The 26,086-nt window shown below is 36.9% G+C and overlaps 1 protein-coding gene across 3 annotated transcripts in view; it reads left to right on the forward strand.

The window, feature by feature from the left end:
* The window catches only part of RYR2 (ryanodine receptor 2), a 332,798-nt gene that overhangs the window by 209,647 nt on the left and 97,065 nt on the right, over positions 1-26,086 (forward strand). For 2 of the 3 annotated variants that reach the window (XR_015796687.1, XM_088143916.1), the window contains 12 exons: positions 1,734-1,824; positions 2,686-2,826; positions 3,901-4,064; positions 4,555-4,633; positions 5,773-5,862; positions 8,600-8,737; positions 9,682-9,759; positions 10,317-10,392; positions 11,150-11,276; positions 20,694-20,809; positions 22,119-22,183; positions 22,778-22,899. Coding sequence is in view for 2 of the 3 variants with exons in the window: in XM_088143916.1 (XP_088000042.1) it covers positions 1,734-1,824; positions 2,686-2,826; positions 3,901-4,064; positions 4,555-4,633; positions 5,773-5,862; positions 8,600-8,737; positions 9,682-9,759; positions 10,317-10,392; positions 11,150-11,276; positions 20,694-20,809; positions 22,119-22,183; positions 22,778-22,899 (1,287 nt within the window). In the remaining variant the exon portion in view is untranslated. The remainder of the gene's footprint in view (positions 1-1,733; positions 1,825-2,685; positions 2,827-3,900; positions 4,065-4,554; positions 4,634-5,772; positions 5,863-8,599; positions 8,738-9,681; positions 9,760-10,316; positions 10,393-11,149; positions 11,277-20,693; positions 20,810-22,118; positions 22,184-22,777; positions 22,900-26,086) is intronic. The other variant, XM_088143914.1, reaches the window with a different exon arrangement.

The following is a 26,086-nucleotide window of genomic DNA, read 5'->3' on the forward strand; positions in this document are numbered from 1 at the left end:
CAGTGTGGATATTGCAGTTACTAATTTCTGGCTCCATTCTTCAAAGATCTCCTTTAATGTTTCTGATGTTATAATGTTTGGTGTTATTTTATAAGTCCCAGTAAAATACAAGCGCAGGCTTGTATTTTTTTTCTTCTCCTTAGAATCTTTAGTCCCCGCTAGTGTCCAGTTTCTAAATCATAAAGTAACTTATCTTTGTTATGACTTACAAAAACCAGGATAGCCAAAATAAGTCTATTTCCCATGAGAAGCTATTGATTTTTTATAGTTAATTCCAAAATCTTATAGTAAAAGTCAATATTCCAAATTTATCTGGACCCTTAATCTGTTTATAACTTTCTTAGATCAAAATCTTATTTAGGTTTTTGCTGTTTATTTTAAATTCTTTAAGTTCTTAAACTTATAATTAATTTTTCTTTTGTTCAGAGTGGAAGATAAACTCACCCAATGACTTTTCAAACTTGTCATTCTGAAGGTCTGTAATAGCTTTAAGATGGTTAATAGGCAATTTCCAAAAGTGATTAGAAAGTGAGGCTTGTGAACTTTAAAAGGCTCTGCCACGTTGTGAGCAAGATAGCTGATCCCTTTCTCTCCTTGTGCTCAAATCTGTGGAAAACCACTGTTCTGTGTTCTCCTTGTGAGGAGCAGCTGTCTGAAGCACATGTGGATGATTTGTCTTCTCCTTATCCAGAGAGTTTCCAAGGAACCGGTCTACTCACTGGTTCCTTGGTTTTTGCCATGGTCATCAGCTCCACTTTTGCAGAGATGTCTTCAGTATGTCATACTTCCCCCAGAAGTCCTGTAAGAAATTATTCTTGAGGCTGTTGCTTGCTTGCAAAAAACCAAGATAAGCTTCGTTTAGGAAATAACATGGAGACAACACGTTCCAACAAAAGTAGATAAAAATGCAGAGTTCCTTTGCTAACTGTTTTTATATCTGTTGAGTCCAGTAGTCAATAATTTCATGGATGCAAAAAGCTGGTGCAGGTGAAGTTGAATTCCAGCAGGATGTAGGACTGATAGTAAAATGAATAACTAAATGAAAAATGTCTATAATTACTTCAGCTGTAGGTGCTACTAGTGTGTAATAATTACAATAATAATAAAGAAATAGCTTCTGGCTGTTACGGTTAGAATACCGTAACATCCTAATAGAAAAGTAAAGTGAAGCAATGCATTGGGAGGAATCCTCAAATAAGTGAGGATGTGCTAAGACAGGGTATATAGTTAATTTAGTCTGATGGCTAGTAAAACATCCACAGGATCAACAATGAAAAATAGAGTAAGTAAAAATACAAAATAAATTGCTATGTATCATACACTGTTGGGAGGAAGGAGCTACAAAACTCTGAGTATGCCTGCTTGTCAAACTCCAAATATGAAATACATGTTAGAGGTTTTTACTGTATTACCAAAGGCAAAACATACACTTTCTTTATTAAAGGAAAAGAAGTTTATGGTATAAAAAGATAAGGGTGAGATAATGTTAAAAAAGAACTGAATGCAAATGTAACATTTTTATTACCTCCCACGTTGCTTTGTCCCACGTTGACTTTGTCCAAGTAAGAGTCTGAGTATTAGAATATTTTATCTCCATATTTCGTGTACTGTTATCTCTTAATCAGAAATACTGATTAAGCTTCTGTAGTGATTACAGGTTCCTCACTTCCATAATCACAATAATGGATACACATCTAGTCTATTTTGTACTGAAACTTTTTTTCTACCGATAGTCAGTTAAGACCTTCAATGATGCAACATTTGTTGAGAAGATTAGTGTTTGATATTCCTCTTCTAAATGAACATGCCAAAATGCCTCTTAAGGTGAGTTTGCCTTTTACAAAACATGCAATTAATGTCGCTTGATATCACCTATCAGAAGAAACTGCTGATATTTTGATTTGCCTGTGAAGTAAAAGTATTTTAGAATAGCCATTGATATCCAGTGTAATATTTGAACACCAAATGTGGGATAATTGAAAAAAAAAGTGTCATGGTTATTCTTTATTAAGAATTTGTAGGTTCAAGTTTGATGGCTCAGCAGTCTGCTAAAAAGCAAAAAACAGAAGAGTCTGTTGTGATTCAAAGCTGAATACAATGCAATATTTGTTATTTCAATAGTGCTTACAAAAATCTATGCACTATAAACACAGATTTTGCCTAAGGCTTGCTGCATATCAAGGATGTGACAGAAAGGGAAGATGAAGTAATTATATCAGCTAGATTAACAGGCAGGAGAAAATATTTGTGTCTCCTGAACTTTTTGGTTTTGCAACTTGTATGTATTAAAAATATTTAGAAGACTTATTTCATTCATTATTTTGCAAATGCTCCCCCAGTAGAGTGTTTTGCCAAGAGCTGTCAGTGATTAAAATGATTCAAAGCTTATTAAGTAAGAACTTGTACCGATTCAGAGGTAACTTAGAGATATGTAAATAATTATTTGCTGAACATTTAATTTAAAGAAAGACCAGCAAAAAGCCTCATGCTAATTTAACAAATCATAGATTAATTGTGCCATAAGTGTGTGTTGCTTGTGTTGTGATAATTATGTTAATCTTTATGTTGTCACTTGATATCCTGCTGCAACATCTGTGCATCTATCATTTAAAGTGATCATATGCAACTACCCCACAAAAAATGCAGGGCATTCTCAAGAAGCAAACTCCTATGTTTCTTTTTTAGTTGCTGACAAATCATTATGAAAGATGCTGGAAATATTACTGTTTACCAGGAGGGTGGGGCAACTTTGGTGCTGCGTCAGAAGAGGAACTTCATTTGTCCAGAAAGTTGTTCTGGGGTATTTTTGATGCCTTATCTCAAAAGGTAACTTTTAAGGATATGATGCAATCTAAGAATGCATATTAGAAAACAGAATTATAGTAATGTTTAAATATATCTTCTTTAAAAATGAATTAGCTGGCAAATTCCTTTAGTAAATGCTTCTCTTAACTCTGTAGTTTGGTTGCCTTTGATATAAGAAGTATGTTAAATGAAAAGTGCCATTTGTGCTAGCAGTGTGGGTAGAGCTGAATGTGAGGGTGCTAAGTATTTATAAATAAAAGTGGATTTAAATTTTATTTATTCAATTTATATTCCACCCTTTATTTGGGAGCACAAAATGGCTCATATAATGTTCCCTCCTCCATTTTTTTCTCCAGTACAAGAACCCTGTGAGATAGGTTGAGCTGAAAGATGGTGACTGGCCCCAGATCCCCTAGTGAGCTTCTATGGCTGAAGGTAGACTAGAACCTGTCTCCAAGCTCCTACTCCAGTACTTTAACCACTATACCATGCTGGCCCTCAGAAATTCTTACATTGATTATTGTTGTTAATGTTTAGTGTGTCATAGGGAAAGTTTCTAGTCCTCAGTGAGCCCAACTGCTAATTAGAACCACTATCCCAACCCTAGAATTGGGAAACATTGATTCCAGTGGCAACTGCAACTAACTCAGCAGACTATCAAACCTCCAAAAAAACCTGAACAAATTTGCCTAGTTAAAATGCTCAACTGGTCCTCCATCCACAGACTATGAAGCATCTCATGATTTTCTTTTATTTTTTCCTGGCTTTGTCAGTATTTCTCAAATACAGCAAGGTTTAGCCTCTATAGAGAGGCAACATCCTGATAGATTTGGTGACTCCTCTCTCTGGTGCAGGGAGGGGACTGAGCTGAATTCCCTAAATTGTGGGTTAATCTCTTGTTTTGGGAAGTGTGATCCACATTAGTTAGGAAGTCTGAAGTAGTTTGACTTGAAAGTAAAATTAATTAATGGGGAGAAAAAACCCCACTAAATATAGTTAATGGTAATGGTAATAGAAGGTTGAGACCTTTCCCAGATAAATGGAAGTTGTCTTAATTCTTTACCAGGTCTTTTGCATCCTGTTTTGTCTTTATAGAAATATGAACAGGAACTATTCAAATTAGCACTGCCATGCCTGAGTGCTGTTGCAGGGGCCTTACCCCCTGATTACATGGAATCAAATTATGTTGGTGTCATGGAAAAACAAGCTTCCATGGATTCAGATGGGAACTTCAATCCACAACCTGTTGATACTTCAAAGTAAGGATGTTTTGGTGGCCCGTACTGAATTGAGCATAACTTTTAAAATAATATGAAATGAATATAGTGTTACTTCCTTTGGTGCTTTTAAAACATCTAGCCTTGTTGCTATAAAGAATGTGTCTATGATACACAGGATTTCCAGCAAATCATTTTTCCTTAACTATTTGTTAGTAAAGGTTGTTCCTCAAATATGAAAATATTCAAATGACTTAGAAAAAGTGTTTCACTTTTGCTTTCTACTGATCACATTAAGTACAATTGGCAATTTAAGCTTCTTTTAGATTCAGTCTGCTTATTTCATTTCTTCAAAATTATAAGGTGATCTAATACCAGTCATCTGTTCTCTGAGATAGTACTAGAATTAGAGAAATGCAAATGCTGATATGTTAAAGTGATTTTTCATGTAACATAATTATATTAGCAATTATAAAAGTAATGAAAAAGCTATCATGAAACATTTATGCTTGCCTTATTTGTTTTCACCCAGCATTACAATTCCTGAAAAACTAGACTACTTTATAAACAAATACGCTGAACATTCTCACGATAAATGGTGCATGGAAAAGGTAAAGTGTGTGTTCATATGTATGCATCATATATGTGTGTAAATATATATATCTTATTTTGTTGGGATACATTTAAAGCATTAAGGAATGAATCTTGCTAATGGTCTGACTTTATTTTTCATTTTGGTATTCATCATGTTTATGCTGCATTATTTCAAATGTTTTAATTCCTTAATCAGATTTTTAAACTTTTAAGTGTGTTTACTTTCTCAAAGAAAAGGATCAGCCCAGTTTTTACATTTTACACTGATCCATTCAGTTAACAAGTTTATTTTAATAAGGATTTTTTTTTTTTTTTGGTATCTGTTATCATCACATATTTGGATGGCTGTATTTGCATGGTTGTCTCTTACAATGCCATTATTGTTAAAACAAATTATTTTTTAAAAAAAGGTATTTTTTTTCCCTATCATTTTCACTTGATGAAGATCTGTACTTTTCCCCTGAAGATTTTTAAAAATAGATTGATACTGCAGGAGGTTGCAACTATTGGCAAAATATATATTTGCAGTGCTTCAGCATATCTGATCAGTTTCGTACCGTGAGCCCAAAGAAAGACATGCAGGTCCCTGGTACCCTAAATGGAGCTTCTGAAGTATATTTACTGCATTGTATTCCCTGACACACATTCTTCATTCTCCCTGACAGTCAGCATTCTGTGTCCATTAAGCACGCTCAGTTTTCATCAGGCTGTTTTTAAAATTCCTTCCTACTTTAGGGTCCCTACCCCATAACTTTTCTGCCCCTTTGGACATTCTGGGTCCCCAATGAATTGATACTTCCCTCTTGTGCATGAGTGTTGATGTTTGGGATGTAGGACAGGCACTTTAAGTACGACTTCATTATCAGTTTATAAAAGCGATTGCTATACAAGATGAAAAATATTTCATTGTAATATATAACACTTGTGGAACTAAAATTTGCATGACTAATTAGAGCCCAGGAGTTTATAATTGCTGTTATAACAAATATTAAGATCAGAAGAGAGTAGAAGAATCAAGGTACAAATATGGAAAATTTCATTTGCTTCATGAACTTGGTATAGTATATTGATAGCATGCAAAAAGAGCATCCAAACCATAAATGGCATCAATATTCTTGATCAACTTATCCCTTCCTTTTCTTTAAACTTTCGTCAGTTTGCAAATGGGTGGATATATGGTGAAACATATTCAGAATCTTCCAAAGTGCAGCCATTAATGAAACAATATAAACTATTATCAGAAAAGGTAAGAAGTTCATGTCAGATTTTTTTTGTTGTAATCTTTTCTTTTAATCATTGAAAGTAGCAGCCAATTTTAGTGCTTTCCCAGAAATTAGAAAACTCCTTCAAGACTTCAAGAATATGCTGTTTCTCCTCTCACATGTAAAATTTTCAGTTGGAAAGGCAGGAGTAATACATTCTGGAGAGTGAGAATTTTCCCCAAATCCTCTGCCTGTATCACAGCCTGAGACAGGGCTTGTGTGAACTCTTCAGGAGTTCCAGCAGAAAGAAACGTACCAATATACCCACTGAAAGGAGTGAAAACAACTCCAGCCTTCGTTGTTTCTCTTTTGCTCACCACTACCAAGCCTCATCACTATAGAAGGACTGAAGAGATTGTGTGCCATGGACTTAGCTTTAGGGATGTTTGTACTACAAGGGAGAGCAGTAAAGCTAGAATTAGAAAAGAAAACTTTAGGCCTATCATAGTTTAGCCTTTGCTCTGTAAGTCCTCACAGATCCAAACATTGTAACCACAGGAGAATAGCTTGTGAAGATGATTGATGAACCAGGATCCAAGTATCTTCCCTTGAACTACATATCGTACATTTAATCACTGGTTAAGCACTTAAGCATTCTGCCTTAGGTCTGGGGGTATATTTCTATCCATCAATCAACAGCATTTTGAGCTAGATATGTACAGAGTCATTAAGATTTATTTAGGTTGTGCTAATACTCTCCCAACTATCCTTCTCCTTTGTTGAGAAAATGCATTGCTTTCACATGCTTATCATATCACTTGCAAATCCCATTTAATCTCACCAGTTTCTTAGAGTGAGGAAGCTGTTTGGAAGGATCTGTGGAGCAGCTACACTACTCTAATGAAATTGGCTACTACAAAATCAATAATAATACTTTCTCCATAGGATGCTATAATTTCTCTTAAGGGTTTGGAGATTGGGATTTTCAGGTTGGCAAAGCATGGAGATTTTATTCCTTTCCATGGATACTGATTTTTAACATCCCCAGCTTTCAGATATCCTCCTACTTATTTATTACTTACTGTTTAACCTGTCTCCTAGTTGAGAAAGACTATCATCTCCAAAGATCACATCCATAAAAGAACAAGGATAAGGGGTTTTCTGAAGTGTATGATCCATCTTTCTGTTTACCAGGGCAAGATATTTCTGCTTTTCCTTCAGTGGTTATGATAGATAACTTAAAATATTCTTACCAAAAGTATGAGAAGTTCATTTATTAGGAACTATTTTCCGGTATAATGCCACTATTTGAGGACAGTATCCTTGTCCTAAAAACATAGTCATTCAATGCTTGTAATATTTGTATTATTTTTAATGGATTTTTACAAATATCCTCGTTCCTTTCTTTGATAGATATTGTCAGATTCATATCTCTTCTGTTGTACTGTATAATTATAACTTAAGACATATATAAAGATTTTAAATGGCTGTTTCTTAAAGAGAAATTATGTGAATCTGTGGTTATATTTTGGTCATAGACCAGCATAAGACAAATAACAATCACTGTAAAATAGAAGTAAGAATAAAATATCATATCGATAGAATAAAATCAACAAAAATAAGAATTATTAGTGTAAAATTACAAAGTATAGAGATTAACATTTGGGAGAATCTATAAAATTACAATCTATAGACTAAATGCTATAAGTAATTAAAGTAGATAACTATAGACAGATACATAAGAAGTACTAGCATCTACAGTAGAAGACACTATGAGAATGTAAATTACATTGAGCCTAATATTTGCTGAAGCCCTACTAGGGTTTGATTGGGATTATGACAGTTAAGATCCAACCAACTACAGCAAAGAAATTAGCAAGATAAAACATGGAGTGGTATGTATATATTAAAAAAAAAAAAAGGAAAGAAGAAGAAAACGAAGAAAGGATTGTAAGATATATTGATTTATGGCCACCTAGACTAGACTCAGCATCATCTCATTTGGAGTTGTTTGTGTTCAATCATAGCTCTGACATAGAACTACACTGTCTGAAATCCCTACCTTTTGGTCAGCTAGAAAAAGATTAAGGTAAATAGCCTTTGACCTACCTGGGAATTGTATTGCAAATAGGGAAATGTACATACCTTGTAGGTGTCTATATAAAAGGCAACAGCGACATATGACCCATGGTTCCAAGGACAGTTGTAGCTCTTTAGGTAAGGTACAGAACTTTCCTTCCAAAAGGGTGGCGGGGAGGGTATTACAGTGGGCAAGTATAAAAGCATAACTTTACATTCTCGTAGTATCTTATAGACCAGTGTTATAACACTGTTACAGATTTGAGACTGTAATTTTATAGATTTCTGCCTGGTTTTAATCCCTATACTTTGTAATTCTATGCTAACAATTCTTATTTTTATTTTATTTTATTCTCTCAACATGATATTTTATACTTCTGTTTCATAGTGATTGTTATATTATTTGTCTTATGCTGGTCTACCGCCAAAATAAACAATTTATGTTTGAAATTTTGATTATTGAGGATGGAAATTGCTTTAAAAGAGGCGTGCATAGAATCAAAGTAGATCTTTGTATTTAATATAGACATGCTGGGTGGTGGTCTCTGTTATTTATATACATCTCAAATTCAATCAAAAGATTGGGTGCTGCTAACCTTGTAAGGCAGATAGGAGGACAGTCATTTTATTAAAAAGTAGCATAACATCCTCTCTCTAGCTCTTTTACCACTAACAGGATCACCATATATGTGCTTTTTCCAGGAAAAAGAAATTTATAGATGGCCAATCAAAGAGTCTCTGAAAACCATGCTTGCTTGGGGATGGCGGGTTGAAAGAACGAGGGAAGGAGATACTATGGCTCTTTATAATCGTTCACGTCGGATATCACAGACCAGTCAGGTACATCTTGTGTTGAGCTGCAAGTACTTTTGATGGTGCTACTCAGTATCCTTATCACCAATATCTCCGATCTATTTTTTAAATACTGTTTTGGAGGCAGAAGCTACGGCATTCCTTCCTTTTTTTTGTATTTTTTTTTCTTTTTGTAAGCATTGGCTTACAAGTTCCCTCACTTTCCAGAGATAGTGAGGGGAAAATAATCTTAACTTTATATAGTACTAATGCTGTATGTCTATTTTGTAATTGCTGTTTTTGGAGTATCTAAATAAAATGGAATTACTCTTCACAAGATATTTTAGGATTGTGATTTTTATAGAACTCCAGTGTATCCATTTTAACAGGCTGGTATGTAGAAAGAAATGTAATTTTAAATATAAACATGCTTGAGAGAGAATGTGTAATTTTCCTTTTCTAGAAAATAAATCCTTTCTTCAACGAATACTGCTTCTAAATGTTCTGTGATGCACGTTTTCACTTTCATAAGAACTTTAGCTGAAATCATGTACAGCACTGAAATTCCTGCAACTAGATGAACTAAAACTTTTACCATTTGTCTGCATTGTTTAAAAACATATTTAATGATTAGTATATTTGATGATTAGCATGTTTTATGTTTTGATTTTTATCTATATATCTACCTTTATTTTATTATAATTCAATGCATGTGTCAATTATTCATTTTTATAGAAAGGAAAATTGGCATGCTGGAGTTCATGGTATGCAGATTTATGTACTAACTAGATTATTTTGAGTAATGAGATCCAGCACAGTCTAACATTTCGGGTTTAATAGAGAAATATATGAAAAAGCGATAAACTAATAAATTGGTCAATGGATTCCTAACCCTTGATGGAACCCCTCTGTAAGCTGTCATTAAACGTTTTTGTGTCAAGTATGTTCTATTGTTCTTTCTTCTGTTAACACTTCTACTGATATTTATTTAGATTTCTGTAGATACTGCCCATGGCTATACCCCCCGTGCAATTGACATGAGTAATGTTACCCTGTCCAGAGAGTTACATGTAAGTTGCTTCATGGCTATTGTGATATACATTAGGAATGTTTTAAGAAGTTTTCATTGCTTTTTCAATATTTACTTAATGCAGATTCTCTACCCATCCTCTGATAGTTATCATTTATTCTCTGACTTTTCTAATTTTTCTCACAGATGCTTGAACCTGCAATTGGTCTTCCAAGAATGGAAGTGCCTTTGGTACGATGGCTCCAGCTGGTGGAAGGGTAAGAGGCAATTTTTGCCGATTCCTCCTTTCCCTGGCAACTTTCCCTGCTACTTTCCACACTGTTCTGGATGGTTCACCAATTGTCCAGACCAGATTTTAGGGAAGCACAAGGAGCTGAAGGGTGAATTGGCAAAAATTTCCTCCTCCCCACCTCCTGAGGGAGCATCCCAGGAGCAGAATTCTGCTCATGTAATCTCTGTAATATTGGAGACAATTTGTGGAAACGTCTACCAAATTAATTATTTAATCTGGATGAAAAATGCAACAATTATTTAAAAAGAATGAAAAACAAGCTTATCTAAACAAAACAAATAATTAAATTCTTTCTTCTTCCTTAGGCAATGGCTGAAATGATGGCTGAAAACTATCATAACATATGGGCAAAGAAAAAGAAAATGGAGCTTGAAGCCAAAGGTATACTCTCTTTTAAAAATATATGAATGATCTGCTTAGGCTGACTGTAAAGAATATTTGCTAATGATATTCTGCATTTTGGACAGAAAATTGAGATAGGCCCAGAAATTAGTATTCTCTAGCTGAAACAGTATTTTCAATGGAATTTATCTTTTTTGATTATATAACTCTGTGATGTGCTACATACACTAATGATTCTGTGGGTATAACTTACTTTAACAAACATTTTTTTAAAACGTTCAATTTTATATATGGTGTTACCTTACAATATGGTCAATGTGCCATAATCTAAAGTAACCATTTCTACAGTGTATGACCTGTTGAAAAAAAGTATTAAAATACATGCAAACAAAAGTGATTTTAAGACACTTATGCAGAATTAATTATGGAATAACTTCCACAGTATGACTTTGAAAATTTTAAATGATATTTGAATTAGATAACAGACAGCCTAATAATTTGGGTTGTAAGAGTTGGGATTTTCATTCTTAACAATAAGCATAGGAAACATGGCTGCTGGGGAATCCTGAGAGTTGAAGTCCACACATCTTAAAGTTGCTAAGGTTGAGAAACACTGTTTAAAACCTTAACATATGGATTAAATATTGCCTATTTTAGCAATATGGGTGGTGATGATATTGGAAAGTATGTCTAGCAGGGCAAAATTGAGTACTGTAATGTCTTTAATTTTTATGAAATTTAATTCCTTTTAAACATAATGCTACTGTCATTATTTTGTCATTTATTTGCATTCTAGTGGGAGGAGGAAACCACCCCTTACTTGTACCCTATGATACACTGACAGCCAAAGAAAAAGCTAAGGATAGAGAGAAAGCTCAAGATATTCTGAAGTTCCTCCAGATCAATGGCTATGTTGTGTCCAGGTAAATGCTAATCCTCTATTGCTATAGGCTTTAAAGTTGAAATAATCTTCAGTATGTACTTTATGTATCTAAAAAAAAGTGCAGTATAGGAAGATTTATTTTCATATGAAGATAGACACATGTGAAATATGTATGTGTGTGTGTATGCCTTCATACAAACCTTTAAGAAATATATTGTTTGAAAAAGGGCAAATTTGCCCTTTTCCAAACAATATATTTCTTAAAGGTTTGTATGAAGGCATAACTACTAAATGTTAATTTTTGCTTGCCAGATCAAAGAGTTATGGTCCAAGATAGCATTTCTTAACTGTGCTTTGTATTCAGTACAAAAATTAAAGATATTTCTGTTGTTGTGAGAAAGGACATATGAAGAACTTCATCGTTCTATCCAGGTTTGGCAGGCAGGAACTCATATGATAGAATTTCACTCTTTCCCTTCCTGATGGAGCCCTATCAGTATCAAAACTCAAACTGCATGGTTTTTTCCCCCCTTCTCTTTTAAGGAAAAAAAAAATCATAACTAAGACTTTGTGGTATCCTCTTTTGCTAAGTTTCTTAATATTTCATTTGGTTGTATTTCCAATTGCCATTCTCTCTTCCCTTTTAAAAAGAATCACCTCAATGTTTTATTTTCCTACTTCTATTTCTCTCCTAAGTCTTCCTTGCTGAACATTAGCAGCAATTAGAAAGAAAGCAAGAATCAAATTTAACAAACCAACAGGAATACTGTGAAATTTATTCACTCCAGAGAACTTTGTAAAAAGCCACCAGAAGGTGCTGCTTATGTGACAAAGGCAAGGGAACAAGAAGTCTCATAACTGTATTGTCGAAGGCTTTCACGGCTGGCATACGATGGCTGGTGTGGGTCTTCTGGGCTGTGTGGCCATGTTCTTGAAGTTTTGTTTCCTAACGTTTCGCCACCACCTGTGACCGGCATCTTCAGAGTGCAGGAGCACAGACAGGAGCAGTTCTCTCTGTGCCCAGAGTGATGTGACCCTTTTGTGGGTATTTAATAAATACCCACAAAAGGGTATTTATTAGATTAGATAAATACCCACAAAAGGGTATTTATTAGATTAGATAAATACCCACAAAAGGGTCACATCACTCTGGGCACAGAGACAACTGCTCCTGTCTGTGCTCCTGCACTCTGAAGATGCCGGTCACAGGTGCTGGCGAAACGTTAGGAAACAAAACTTCAGGAACACGGCCACACAGCCCGGAAGACCCACACCAGCCATAGTCTCATAACTGTTTTCCCAGTCCTTTATCCCAACCCTATCACCAAAGTAACATCAGGAGGGAGGCCAACTGGGGTCCTTGGACACAAGGTACCTCCCTTGTTATGCAAAACTATGGGAAGTTTTGGTCAACTCACAGGCAGTCAGGTGGCCTTTCCTTGATTTCTCAGACCAAGAACTCAATGGTTACACATTCCTGCAACAATACTGCTTTATGCCACCAGGTGTCAGCAGAACAGAATGATTGTCTCCTAAAAGTCATTGCACTTACACAGGATAATCAGCTGAGAGCTTCACTTTTGCATTTTGCAACTGTACCTTCTGGTAAGGCAAGAGATGATTTGGGAGACCAACAGATTCTTAGGGCAAGGAACCAGTAAGGTAACATGTTTTAACTGAAAATGCACATGAGCAACTCAATTTCTCTAAATAGAAAACATCTTTCATAAGAAAAATTCTTTCCTCCCCTTTTGACCTCTTGGTATAGCTCTCTTATTCATAATAGAAATGGAAAAAAAAAGATGCTCATAAACATCAAAGAAATCAAAATCTAAAAAGCACAATTCCTCTGCAGTTTCTCCATGGGATGATTTGGACTGTATTTTCATCAGCTCATCCTGGTACTCCTGGATCACCTGGCAACTATCAGTGGCCATAATATTTTGTTGGAGCACTTGAGGAGGTGCTGCTTTGCAGTGGTTCTGCTCCTGCCTCTCTCTGTACTACCAAAAATGACACTTCAAAACTTTTGTTTGACCTCCTGAGAATTATTCTGTGAGATCCTGCAAGATTCTTTCTCATTTTCTCTGTTACTCTCTCTATATAAAGTCAGCCAGCCACCCACTGGGAGTGATCGTTTGGATGTCTGGAGCTAGTTGTGATCAGTATGCTGATGATACACAGCTGTACCTCTCCTTTCCTGTGGGCTTAGGGTTGATGATTTCCAATGTCTCCGAATGTTTCTATGCGGCTGAAAGAGACTGGAAGTAGGGCAACAATTCTGTTCTTGTCAGTGGAGACAAGAACAGAATTGTTACTGATAGAGGAGTCTGGACATCAGGATTCTGAAGAAATGCCTATTCTGGATTGGGTTGCACTCCTTTTTAAGAATCAGTTTTTCAGTATGGAGGTCCTTCTGAATCTAGGATTGATATTGGAAATCACATAACATCAGTGGCAAGGAGGGCCTTTTATCAGGTAGAACTGATAAACCAGCTACATCCCTACCTGGAGGAGAGAGACCTGGATTCAGCAACTTATGAGCTATTAACTTCGCAGCTGGATTATCATACTGTGCTCTTTCTGTGCCAGTCCTTAAAGATGTTGCTGAAGTTGCAGCTAGATCTGAGTGCAGCAGCACAGGTGGTGAGTGGCAGCTCTCAAGGGTCCCACATAATCTCTGTCATGGTGATTCAGAGGAAGAGACCGACAATGAGCAACCGGCTCCAGAGGTACCAGACGAACTGCTGTCTGAACAGCTGCAGACAGAGGAGGTGGGGCTGTCCAGTAACCAGCAGGCACAGCTGCAGCCAGTCTCTGAAGATGAAGAGGCTAAGCTGCCACCAAGGGCTCACCATACAGAGAGGAGAGCAAAGGCACTCTGCGAGGCTCCTCACCCTTCCAAATGAGCAATACCAGGGCTGCTTCTGTTTAAGAACAGCAGTGAGCTCAAGCCTCTCCTTTGATGACAACCAGCTGTTAACTCCTACTCTGTGTGCCCTGACTCCTGACCTGCAAACCTCCTGACCTGGACTCTGGAACCAGACCAGCTGAGGGAACTTTGCAAAGTTTTGACCCTTGGACTTCGCCTGACCACTCTTCTGCCCACTGTTTTGGACTGGAACTCTTTTAAGGCAAGTTTGCTAAACTTTGGGGGACTTATTTCTGTACTGCATGTGCATGTGTTTGCACTTGCATTTTTCTTGCCACTCATTTATTTACTTAGCAAAAACTATTTAGTAAAGGTTGCAACTACCTCTCTGTGTGCTTTTCTGTCCTTGGCCTGGGACAGAAGAGTTTGTCATCAGTGGCACCCTTTTTGTGATGGAGGATGTGCGTGAGGAGAGTCAAGTCCATGGGGAGAAGCATCTTCTCAGCCCACAGCCTGAGTGTGTGAAAGCAAAGAGGATGAGACTGGCACCACCCTAAGGAATTCGTAGTGTTTAGTTGTAGACTTTGGGAGTTAGAGTTAGTCTGGTGAGATTCTGTCTAGCAGGTGCAAGCTAATAAAGAACAGAGCAATTCCAGAAGCGTCTCATGGAGTTTCTTGGGCTGAACCTGACACTTTTAGGGAAAAAGGAGGTGGTTGTTGCTTGGCCAGCACAAAGAAAATACCCAGCTTTCATAGCAAGTCGCTCTCCTTACCATTCAGCTGAATCAGCTTCAGTCTTTGCAACCTTCAGCTGCAGCGGCTCAGCCCCCACGACGAAAATGCCCAGTCCTCATGCCAGTGAAATTCGATGGTATGCTAGCCTAGTTTCCTGCATTTTTTGCTCAGTGCAAACTTTACATGAGTCCCTGGGTTGTTGATTTTCCTGCAGATCGCTTCCGTGTAAGATTTGTAATTAGCTTGCTTTCCAGTTCTTCAGCCAGATGGGCAACTCTGTTGCTCATACAACAGAGCCCCCTGCTGGACAATTTTGATGAATGTAGCCAGCAGCTTCAAACTATGTATGAGGATCCTATAAAGACTCAGACTGCGAAGTGATGCATTAGAGAGCTGAAGTGGGGTCACTGGCTGGTAACCAAGTATATTAGTGAATTCTGTCTTTTGGCCCAGGATTTGACATGGAATGACGCTGCCTAGGTGGACCAGTTCCAGGAAGGTCTGTCCTCAGAAATATTAGACAAACTGGCCTAGACTGAGTACCCATAGACCCTGCAGGCTCTCATGCATTTGTGTCTTCATATTGACAGCCACCTTCAGCAACGGAAGGCAAGGATCCTCACCTCAATGGCACCACTACCCACACAATCTCAGAAACACAGGGATTTTCCTATGGGGGAGCCTATGCCAGTGGGAGGTGCTCAGCCTTGTCTTACTCAGACAAGGAGAGATGTGAGGGGCTGTGCCTGTACTGTGGAGGCCAGGGTCACCTAGTTGCCACGTGCCCTTCCAAGAAAGCCAGACCTTCTCAGTCAGGACACAGTCTCAGCCCAGTCTAGGAGGGCAGCTAGATTGGGCCAAGTTGGTGGCTAGCCAACCTCAGGCACCCATCTTACTCCTACCAAGCACTTTTTATGATTGTTTCTTTACAGATTCCAGGAAGACCAGCTTTACAGGTCCATGCTATGATTGACTCGGGCCACTGTAAATTTCATGGATGAGACATTTGCCAAACAATGGGGTATTCCACAGCATACAATAGTGCCTCTTCTGTTAGTAAAAACAATTGATGGGCAACTGCTACATTCGGGGCCAATGGCCTCAGCAACAGATCCAGTGCAAATGCAAATGGACAGTCACATAGAATGTTTGGAATTCTACCTGGCATCTGCACCCCATTTTCCTATTGTTTTGGGGCTAGAATGGCTTCAGGCCCATGATCCTCATATTGTGTGGCCCTCAGGGGCCATCACATTTGGGAGCCTTTGTTGTAAGACTCGTGTCCCATATACTGAACATCCTTGCTGCTGGGAAATTAGGCCTACCTGTCCAGGGTCTCCCTCACTAATTTATAGACTATGCTGATGTCGTCAGTGAAAAAGAGGCAGACTAGCTCCCACAACACAGATCCTAAGATTGCTCCATCGATCTGGTTCCTGGAGCCAAACTTCCAGTAGGCCACATATATTCCTTATCAGAACAAGAATTAGCAGCCCTCAGAGACTTTACTGAGAAAAACTTGAAGAGGGGTTTTATAAGACCCTCCTTTTCTCCAGTGGCTGATCCCATGCTGTTTATTAAAAAGAAGTCAGGTGAACTGAGATTATGTTGTGATTACAAAAAATTAAATATTACCATCAAGAACTGACACCCTCTACCATTAATCCTGGAATGTTTGCATAGTGCTCAGGTCTTCACCAAACTGGACTTGTATGATGCATGTAAGGATCTGGAAGGGGGATGAGTGGAAAATTGCCTTTTGTACCAGATATGGACACTTCGAATATACAGTGATGCCGTTCGAACTGTCCAGTGCTCCTGGGGTCTTCATGCACTTCATGCATGACATGTTCCAGGATATCCTGGATTGGTATGCCATAACTTACCTTGATGACATGCTAGTCTTCTCCTCCTCTCCAGTGGAGCACACACATTCAAAGTGTGTTACAGCACCTCCGAGAATATCTCCTCTACACCAAGCTGGAGAAGTGTGCTTGAATGTATAATCATTGACTTTTTGAGGCATCATATTTCCCCTACCAGCATCTGGAAGGGGCCCAACACCCTGTTGAAGTTTGAATTGACCACCAGAATCTGGAGCACCTAAAGACCTCCAGAAAACTAAATCAACAACAGATCTAGTGGTCACTGTTTTTCTCTGGGTTCAACTTCAAAGTAACCTATACTCCTAGCGGGCAGAAGCAACAAGCAGATGCTCTCTCCCATAAACCAGAGTACAACTGCTTGGAGAACCAAGTACCACCACAACCTGTCATTCCTTTATAAAAGTTTGCTGCCACCCAGATTCTGATAGTCCTTCTTCAACAAATTCAGGAGTAGCTAAAACAGGACCTTTATGCCCAAGAACGTAGACAAGACCTCTCACAGATACCTGAAGAACAACCCAATTCTTGGACATGGAAAGAAGACCTGTTGTGCTTCCGTGGCTGCTATGTATGTACTGCCAGGCTCACTGCGTGGCGTAATCTTACAACTGTGCCATGACAGCCCTGCAGCTGACCACTTTGGATTTTTAAAGACCCTACATTTAATTTCAAGAGATTTTTGGTGGCTGCACATTCAGAGTGACATAAGTCAATATGTAGCATCCTGTCCCACTTGCTGTCAGGCCGAGAATACCCAGAAAACCTGGCCCCTTGCTACCACTTCCCACTCCAACACATCCATGGGTGGCTATATCTATGGATTTTATCACCAACTTACCCAAGTCCAAGGGGGCTTTAGCAATCCTTGTGGTAGTTGCCGTGTTGACCAAGATAGCACATTTTATTGCATGCCCCAGTTTACCCACTGCTCAGGAAACTCCATTGTTCCACCATTGTTCATACACCACATCTTTCAACTTCATGGATTACCCAAGTTTGTAGTTTTGGATCGAGGCCCACAGTTCACTGCCTGGTTCTGGTGGGCCCTCCTCGAGAACTTGGGGGTTCAAATTCACCTGTCATCTGTGCACCACCCAGAGTCAGATGGAGGGACTGAACAGATTAATGCCATTGGAACAATAGCTGTGCTGCTGTGTTAATTTCCAGCAGGACAACTGGACAGACCTCTTGGCTCTTTCAGAATTTGCATATAACAATGTTCAGCCACACATCCACCTAGATGACACCTTTTCTGGCCAACTACAGATATCAACCTCGATTCTTCCCATTATCTTCTCCAGATTCACCTGTTCCAGCTGCTGATCAGTCTGTGTAGGAATTGTGGGTGATCCATCAAGTTCTCCAGGATCAACTAGGAAAAGCTAAGGGAGGCTACAAATGATTTGTAGATCAAAATTATCAATCAGGTTCTTATTTAGCTGTTGGAGACTTAGTATGGTTATCCACCAAACGTCTCTCCACACTTCACCCATCGCAAAAATTGGATCGTTTCTTGCAACCGTTTCCTGTAGAGGCTGTCATCAACCCAGTAACTGTTTAAATTATGCTACCTCCCCGCATTCGTATACATCCTGTGTTTCATTGACCCCTCTTGGTACTGGCAGTGCCTGCAAGCCCTCATTGGTCTGTGGATCCTCCACCACTGCCTGTCAACATCCATGGGGATTCTGAATATGAGGTGGCCTGCATCTTGGATTCCCATCTTCACCAGAGACACCTCCAGTATCTGGTAGACTGGAAGGGGTATGGACCAGAGGGGTATTCCTGAGAAGATGTGAATAATGTTCATGCTCCCTGTCTCACACCCCTTTTCCATCAGCAATACCCACGGAAGCCCAGGCCTCATACTACTGGGGAGGAAGGCCCTGGGATGGGGGAAAATAGTGTAATTTTGTGTGCTTGGCTTGGGACAGGACAGTCTTCATTATTGAAACTACTACACTGATTGACTTCTGAGCTCAATTCAGGGTGCTTACAATGATGTATAAAGGCTACTTGAAGGATCACCTATTCTCATACAGTTGGCCTCACACTTGGATCCCTCCATGGATACATTTGGCATCAATGGTTAATTTTCCTTTTTTCCATGACAGGATCCACGTTGTGGAACTAACTGCCATTGGAAGTGAAGCAAAGGGGAAAGCAAAAAGCATAGAAGAAAACTGAAAGCATATTTGTATAGACAGGCCTTTTTACTGCTTTAAATCCTTTAATATTAACTGTTTTAGTATTGTTGTATAAGGTATTGCTTAAATTAATCTTTTAACAATTTGCTTTAAATTGTATTTTTGTTTTAATTGTGTTTTTGTGAGCTGCTCTGAACCATTAAGGGAATGGACACCAACATATCCTTTAAAAAACAGCAGATTGAGGGCTCCAGTTTTTTACTCTTCCTGAATGGCAGACTTGATGATAATATCCATGCCTTGGTCGCAGCCCATTTTGATTACTGCCACACACTCTATGTGGATCTACCCTTGAAAAGAGTCTGGCGTTGCAATTGATGCAAAAATTGGTACCAGGCTGCTAAGCAATGCAAGAACAAGGATTGCATGATGCCTATACTGAATGATTAAAGGGCAGACTGACCTTTAAAGCCCTAAACAGAGTTGGGTATGATTATCTGAGGGACCATTTCTCCTGCTATGGTCCTGCCTGTTACTTAAATCAGGAGGAGAGGCCCTTTTAAAGATGCCATGGATGGATGGATGGATGGATGGATGGATGGATGGATGGATGGATGGATGGATGGATGGATGGATGGAAGGATAGATAGATAGATAGATAGATAGATAGATAGATAGATAGATAGATAATGTGCCATCAAGTTGTTTTCAACTCCTAGTGACCACATAGATAGATTTTCTCCATGGCAATCTATCCCTAACATGTTCTTTCAGTCTCCCAACACTGTATTCATTGCCACAGTAACTGAATCCATCCACATTGCTGCTGGTTGTCCTTGTCTTCTCTTTCCTTCCACCTTTCCCAGCATTAGAGCCTCCATGCAGAAAGGAGCCTTCTTTTATGTGACTTCCAGGCTATGGAATATGTGCCTAGGAAGGAGGCTAGCCCTGACTCAAAAACACATCTCTTTCACCAAGTTGTTAACTGTTCATTGATTTTATTGGTTTAATGTTGATTTTTAATTATATAGATTTAACTGTAATGTTTTATATTTTGTAATCTGTTTTATTGGTTGCAAACTCTCTTAAGAAATGTAAGATAACCACAACAGCAACATGTGTAATTTCTTAAATAAACTGATGGGGCTTCATCAGGAGGGGAAGCATAAAAATCAGTAATGTGATTTCCTGCCTCTTGAGAACCTGGTTAGAAGAAAGGTCCTCATATCAAGGAGAGACAACTTTCATGGTAATAATTAGTGTTCCTACTCATAAATGTAGCATAAAATGGCTTTGCATATGCTCATCAAATCTATTGCTAACTTTTTCTTCTTATGTTTATAATGGAGTAGAAGTCTGTTGTGATGGTTAGAGCTTTGAACTAGGGGTTCAAGCTCCCTGTTTTCAGCCATAAAACTTCCTAGATGGGCTTATCCTCAGCCTAACTTAACTCAAAGTGGTTCAAAGCTTTAAAAAATGATAAGCAACAATAATAACAAATCAACCCTCTTCCAAGACGGACACCAGTAAACTTAGGTAGGGTTGAAAGCTCAGCAGAAAGACACCCAGATAAGTTTGCCAACATAATGATGCAAAAGTAAAAGAACAAACATAAAAGGAGTTATGTCAATGGGTGGAGCAAAGTCATTACTTAAAGGGATGTAACTTAAGTGTAAATTATTTTAAAAATTATATCCTGATTGGCAAACAGATAATGTCATGGCTACCTCTGTCATAATTTCAAGATCTGTATAAGATCTCCTTTCTCAATTTTTTATTTTCTTAGTTGGGGGCAATATGTTTTTTATTTGTTCCAGAGGCTTGAAGGATCTAGAGTTAGACACACCATCCATTGAAAAAAGATTTGCTTACAGTTTTCTTCAGCAATTGATACGATACGTTGATGAAGCCCATCAGTATATTCTGGAGTTTGGTAAGATATTGTAAATATGTGTTTTATATTATAAAATATAGCCTTAGCAAGATTTTTACATGGATGATCAGAAGCAAATTGCTTTAAAATGTGTTAGAATTATATTTTTTTTTTTTAGAGATGCAAATCAATATTACTTCTCTTTGAACCATAGCAGCTGAATGACCTCATTAACAGAGCCTTAGTTCAAAGACAATTCTAAGCCGCAGTGTGGTTTCTTTGTCCTTGTGCTAATGCGTTATAGTGTCACATTTGATATGAATCTGGTCACTATGGCTTGTTCAATAAAGTACACCTTAAAAAAAAAAGACTGGCTTAGTGTTATGCATGAACCAGCCAGTAACTTAGTAGATCTGAAAATGAGTCAGATCCAATCATTCTCTATTTTTTTAAATTAAATAATAAGCTACATGAAATTTTCCCCAAACAATGATCAATTAATAGCTGTTTAACTGCTTTGTACCTATAGGTGAGGAAGATATAAAAGTACATTCCAGCTTTTTTCTAAGAATAGTCAGGAAGATTAAACTTTGCAAAGTTTTACTTCCTGTAAAAGTAGTAATAGTAGTAATAATAATAATTTATTAAATTTATATGCTGTCCAACTACCAGTGACTCTAGTAATATCTGAAATACCGAAAGTGAAATACATATTTCTTCCCCTTTTCCCAATCAGTTTGTCTCATAAGAGATCCTTGATCAGTGAAAGGGAAAAAAATTAGTGAAAATTTGTAGGAAATTATGATATTATGTTCTATATTTTGAGAAATGATCTGTTTTAATTTTAACCTCTGTTTTTGGAGGAAGAACATGAAGGAAATGAACAAATACTGATAACTCTCTTAAGGGAAAAAAAAAACCCTGAATAATGTGAGGCTCTTAACATTTGCAGTTAACCTTTCAAGTAAATTATAGCAGTTGTTTTATGAAATCTATGAATTGCCATTCACAAGAAGTAATTTGTATTTTATGTAGTTTGGTGCGTTCTTAGCAGATGTGTGAGAGATTTAATTTGCTCTCCTGAAAAGAGATAGAAGAATGCCCTTTCAGGCTGATGATGATAATGCAAGAAACTGTCTGAATTCTGTTTTGTGCTGGAGTTATAAACTGAAATCGAGTTAGTTAATATGCTGCTTTGCTGATTAAGAAGAACCTTAAAGTGTCTAAAGTAAAAATAATACCTCAAGTCATGTAATAGAATGGATAGATGAAGAAATTAGTTCATAAAGAATACAATGCAAGAAACTACAAATTGGCCATAATATATTCAATTAAGTCTGTAGCACTTTTTTTTTTTTTTTTTATACAGATGGTGGCAGCCGAGGGAAAGGAGAACAATTTCCTTACGAACAAGAAATCAAATTCTTTGCTAAAGTAAAGTATATGCTATTTTTTCTGCAATTAACAATGTATTAGGGCAAATTAAAAGTTAATATTAATCAACTGTAAACACAGAACATAGCTAAGACACTGAGAGCAAGTCGCATAAATGCTGCAGATGGTGGCCCAGTAACTTATGCCTCCTTGCTAATTATCCAGTGACTTTGTGGTTTTTTTTTTTTTTTAAATTAGAAGAATGGATGCTAGAAACAAAAACTATTCTTTGGGTAACCCTAGGAAGACCACATTTGCTGTGGAAGATTGGACCAATATCTGCTTGGGCTATCATTACTAATTCAAGAACAGAGATAGGGAAACTTCCTGCAATTAAAATATAAAAAATAATAAAGTGAAAATATAAGAACATTAAAAAACTGGAGGCCATTTTTACCTCCACACAAAAGGATAAAACTGTGATCTAAAATAATAGTACATCCTACTAAAGGAGATGTCCTAGAGAAAAGTTGAACTTAGATATAGGTTGACAGATCTTTAGTGCCATGAAACTAAGGAATAAAAAATAATAGCAGTAAGATGTTGAGCTAATCAGTATACAATATTTTTATCTCTCCCATGTATTTATTTCAGGTTGTACTCCCTTTAATTGATCAGTATTTCAAAAATCACCGCCTGTATTTCCTATCTGCAGCAAGCAGGCCTCTGAGCAGTGGGGGGCATGCTTCCAACAAGGAGAAAGAAATGGTAACCAGGTAAAAACATATATGATATGATATAGTATATGATAAAGTATATAATTTGCTTATTCCAAAACATTGGCAGATTTATGGATATACTTAGAGAAGTGAGAAGTGTAGAATTAACACAAGCCCACTCTTTATTTTATAAGATGATCACATCTAAAAACTGAAATCTGAATAAATTCCTTGACTCTTCTCCTATCCCTAGTACTGTTTTCCATGTTTTGTTGCCCCATATATTCTCTTTTTGTCCTCACACCACATTTAATTGGCTAGGCTCCTTTGCTTAGGGATTGTTTTTGGCAACTGATAGTCATCTTGAATATTCTGGGGCTAAAAAATAGGATATAAATCTAAATTATATATGTATGTGTATGTGTGTGTGTGCATGTGTGTGTGTCATTCTGTATGCAGTCATCTTGGTTTCACCAGTGTATTACACATAATGGGACATACATGCATTAACTGCATTTCCATGCTATTAGAAGTTTCATGAATTCCAGAGTTTTCCTAGTTTTTTCCAAAGGAGATTACTGGTATTTCTGCAGTAAGAAATGCATGCACACACACACATACATGCTAAGGTGTATTATAACTTACATTCCTGTCCTCATCAGATTTATATGCAAACATAAACATAGCAGCTTTTTCATCCAGCACATTTTATTAGAAGGCATGCATTTTCATGAGCTGCAGCTCACGTCATCAGCCATGTATCTGGTGAGGTGAGTTATAGTTTATGCCTTCTAATAAGATACATTAGTAAAAAAATGTGCTACCAGACTCTTTGTAAGATTACATGTAATATGCTTCTGTTCCTCTGTGATACTCATTAACAGAGACTTTTTTGACTTTTCAAGCTGGGAAATTTTAAAAGAAGGAAACAGTGAAAGAATCAATGTCCTATGAATCTAAAATGGGTCAAATATTTAATTCAGTTTAATTCAACTAGCAGATATTGAAATGGCATACATACAATCCCATCATGTTCTTTGCCTTTAGAGTAAGCAATGTAATGCAAAGAGCAGAAAAAGAGAAAGAAGTAATAAGAAAACTTTCTTCCACAACATTTGTGTACTGATTGCCTTTCATTCTCATCTTTTTCTTTTTGAGGATCTTATCAACTCCATCTAACCATGACTTTTTCAGACATCTTTCTTTTGACTCATTCAATCTTTCTTCATATAGTTGTTTTATGATTTGATTCTCATTCATTTTCCCTACATAACCAAACCACATCAATAGATTTATTTTGTATTGATCATTCATTTTTGTATTTGATCAAGATTAATTCATCACCCATCTATTCTTGTCTCTTTCTCTTCTCTTTTTACCTTTGTTAAATGACCCACTGAATTCAACGCAGTTTTAGGTTACTCCTGACATACCAAATTCTCACTTCCATATAACAAAGTGAACAGAAGCACACTATTATATGCAGTATTTTTCTTTTCACATTTTTTCCTCATGACAGATCACATACCACCTACTCCCTTTCTACCAGTATATGCACATATGTGAATATCTCAAATTGTTTTTCCATCTTTCATAAACATTCTACCAAGGTACACAAATTCACGAACTTGCCCTAATTTTTCATTCACTCTATTTCTTCTGTCAAACATGGCTATCTTCATCATCAATACATTAATTTTCAGGCCCATGTTCTTTGTTATATCTTGCAGTATGTATAACATTTACTGCAAATTATTTGGGATCTTAGCAAACAATATGGCATTGTCTACATATAAAAGGACACCCACATTCACATTCCCAACCAATAACTCTAATATTACTATAATAATTCTGTGTACATGTATCCATAAATACATTAACCAATCAAGATGAGAATACACATCCTTTCCTTCTCTCTGCTCAATATTCATCCATTCACTATGCATTTCATTTATTCTCACACTTGCTTTTCTTCTATCACATACCACTCTTTTTATATTCAGCAACAAGCCTTCAATTCCATATTGATGCAAAATCATCCCATAATTCAAGTTTATTTACTTTATGATTGGCTTTTTCTAAATCAACTAATGTGCAACACATTTTCTTTCTCACAGTTGTACATTTCTCAAGGTCCTGCAGAAAAGCAAAAAAATTGGTTTGTACACCCTCTGCAATTGTGCTTTTATTTATTTATTTATGGTCAAAGTCACTACCCACTCCCCATTTTCACCACTGACATTTTTTGCATCTTTTAAATCAGAATGCTGACAAGTGAAATTTGAGATTAGTAATTATGCTATATAGTGAATCCTGTGTAATTCATCTACTTTCAAGACTCTTACTATTTTCTTTGAATATGAACATTTGCAACTATTTGTTACTTTTATCCTATTCGATAATTTAAAAGACAATATGAAAGACAGTTATTTTATCACTAAGATATTGCCTTAGAAAACCTCTGGGGCTGATATTTTGATTCATTAACCTACTCAAGGCAGCATTAAACAGTGCAAAGTTTTGTTTGTTGTTTAAAAGAGCAACTGTATTAGTTAACATATTGAGATAATTAAAAGTAACTATGGTTGATTGTGACATTTTGTCTGGGAGCACATAATAATACCTAAAGTTGTTGCTTCCATACCAAACATATTGTATAAAACATACATTTCAAGGAATTTAGGTTTGAGCCTTCACTCTGGTATGTAACGTATATTGTTAATTAATTAATTAATTAATTAATTAATTAATTAATTAATAATACAAATATCCTTTGGAAGATTGCACCATCTCTGAAAGTGTGGAAACAATGAATCCCAGAATTAATCTATCAGCCTTCTTATAGGATGACTTGAGTTCAGAAAAACTGACGTCTGCATTCACAGATGGAGTCCTCTTTGGCATGGAAACATTTTAAATCAGTGAAACAGAGCAACCACATCCAATCCATTTCATAAATACTTTCTTCATATCTACTTAAGCTTGTATCTCATTCATCTTCATTAATCATAATCAAGCAGAATGAAATGCACTTAAGCCCACTGAAACGAATGGGTTTAGTACATCTGTGTTGGACTGTGGCCAGTATTAATTGTGTGTTAAATACATTTTATTTTAAAAAGCAAAACCAGCTTTATACATACATAAAATGAATGTAATGTGTAGTACCGTTATTAAATCTTTGTCAATGACTCAATCAGAACTTCCTCTCTCTTGCTTTTAAAAATATATATTTATATTTACA

Source organism: Python bivittatus, unplaced genomic scaffold (genome assembly GCF_059951505.1).
Source record: "Python bivittatus isolate LINGU-HERP-01145 unplaced genomic scaffold, Pbiv_v1 ctg000020_np1212, whole genome shotgun sequence".
Taxonomy (NCBI): Eukaryota; Metazoa; Chordata; class Lepidosauria; order Squamata; family Pythonidae; genus Python; species Python bivittatus.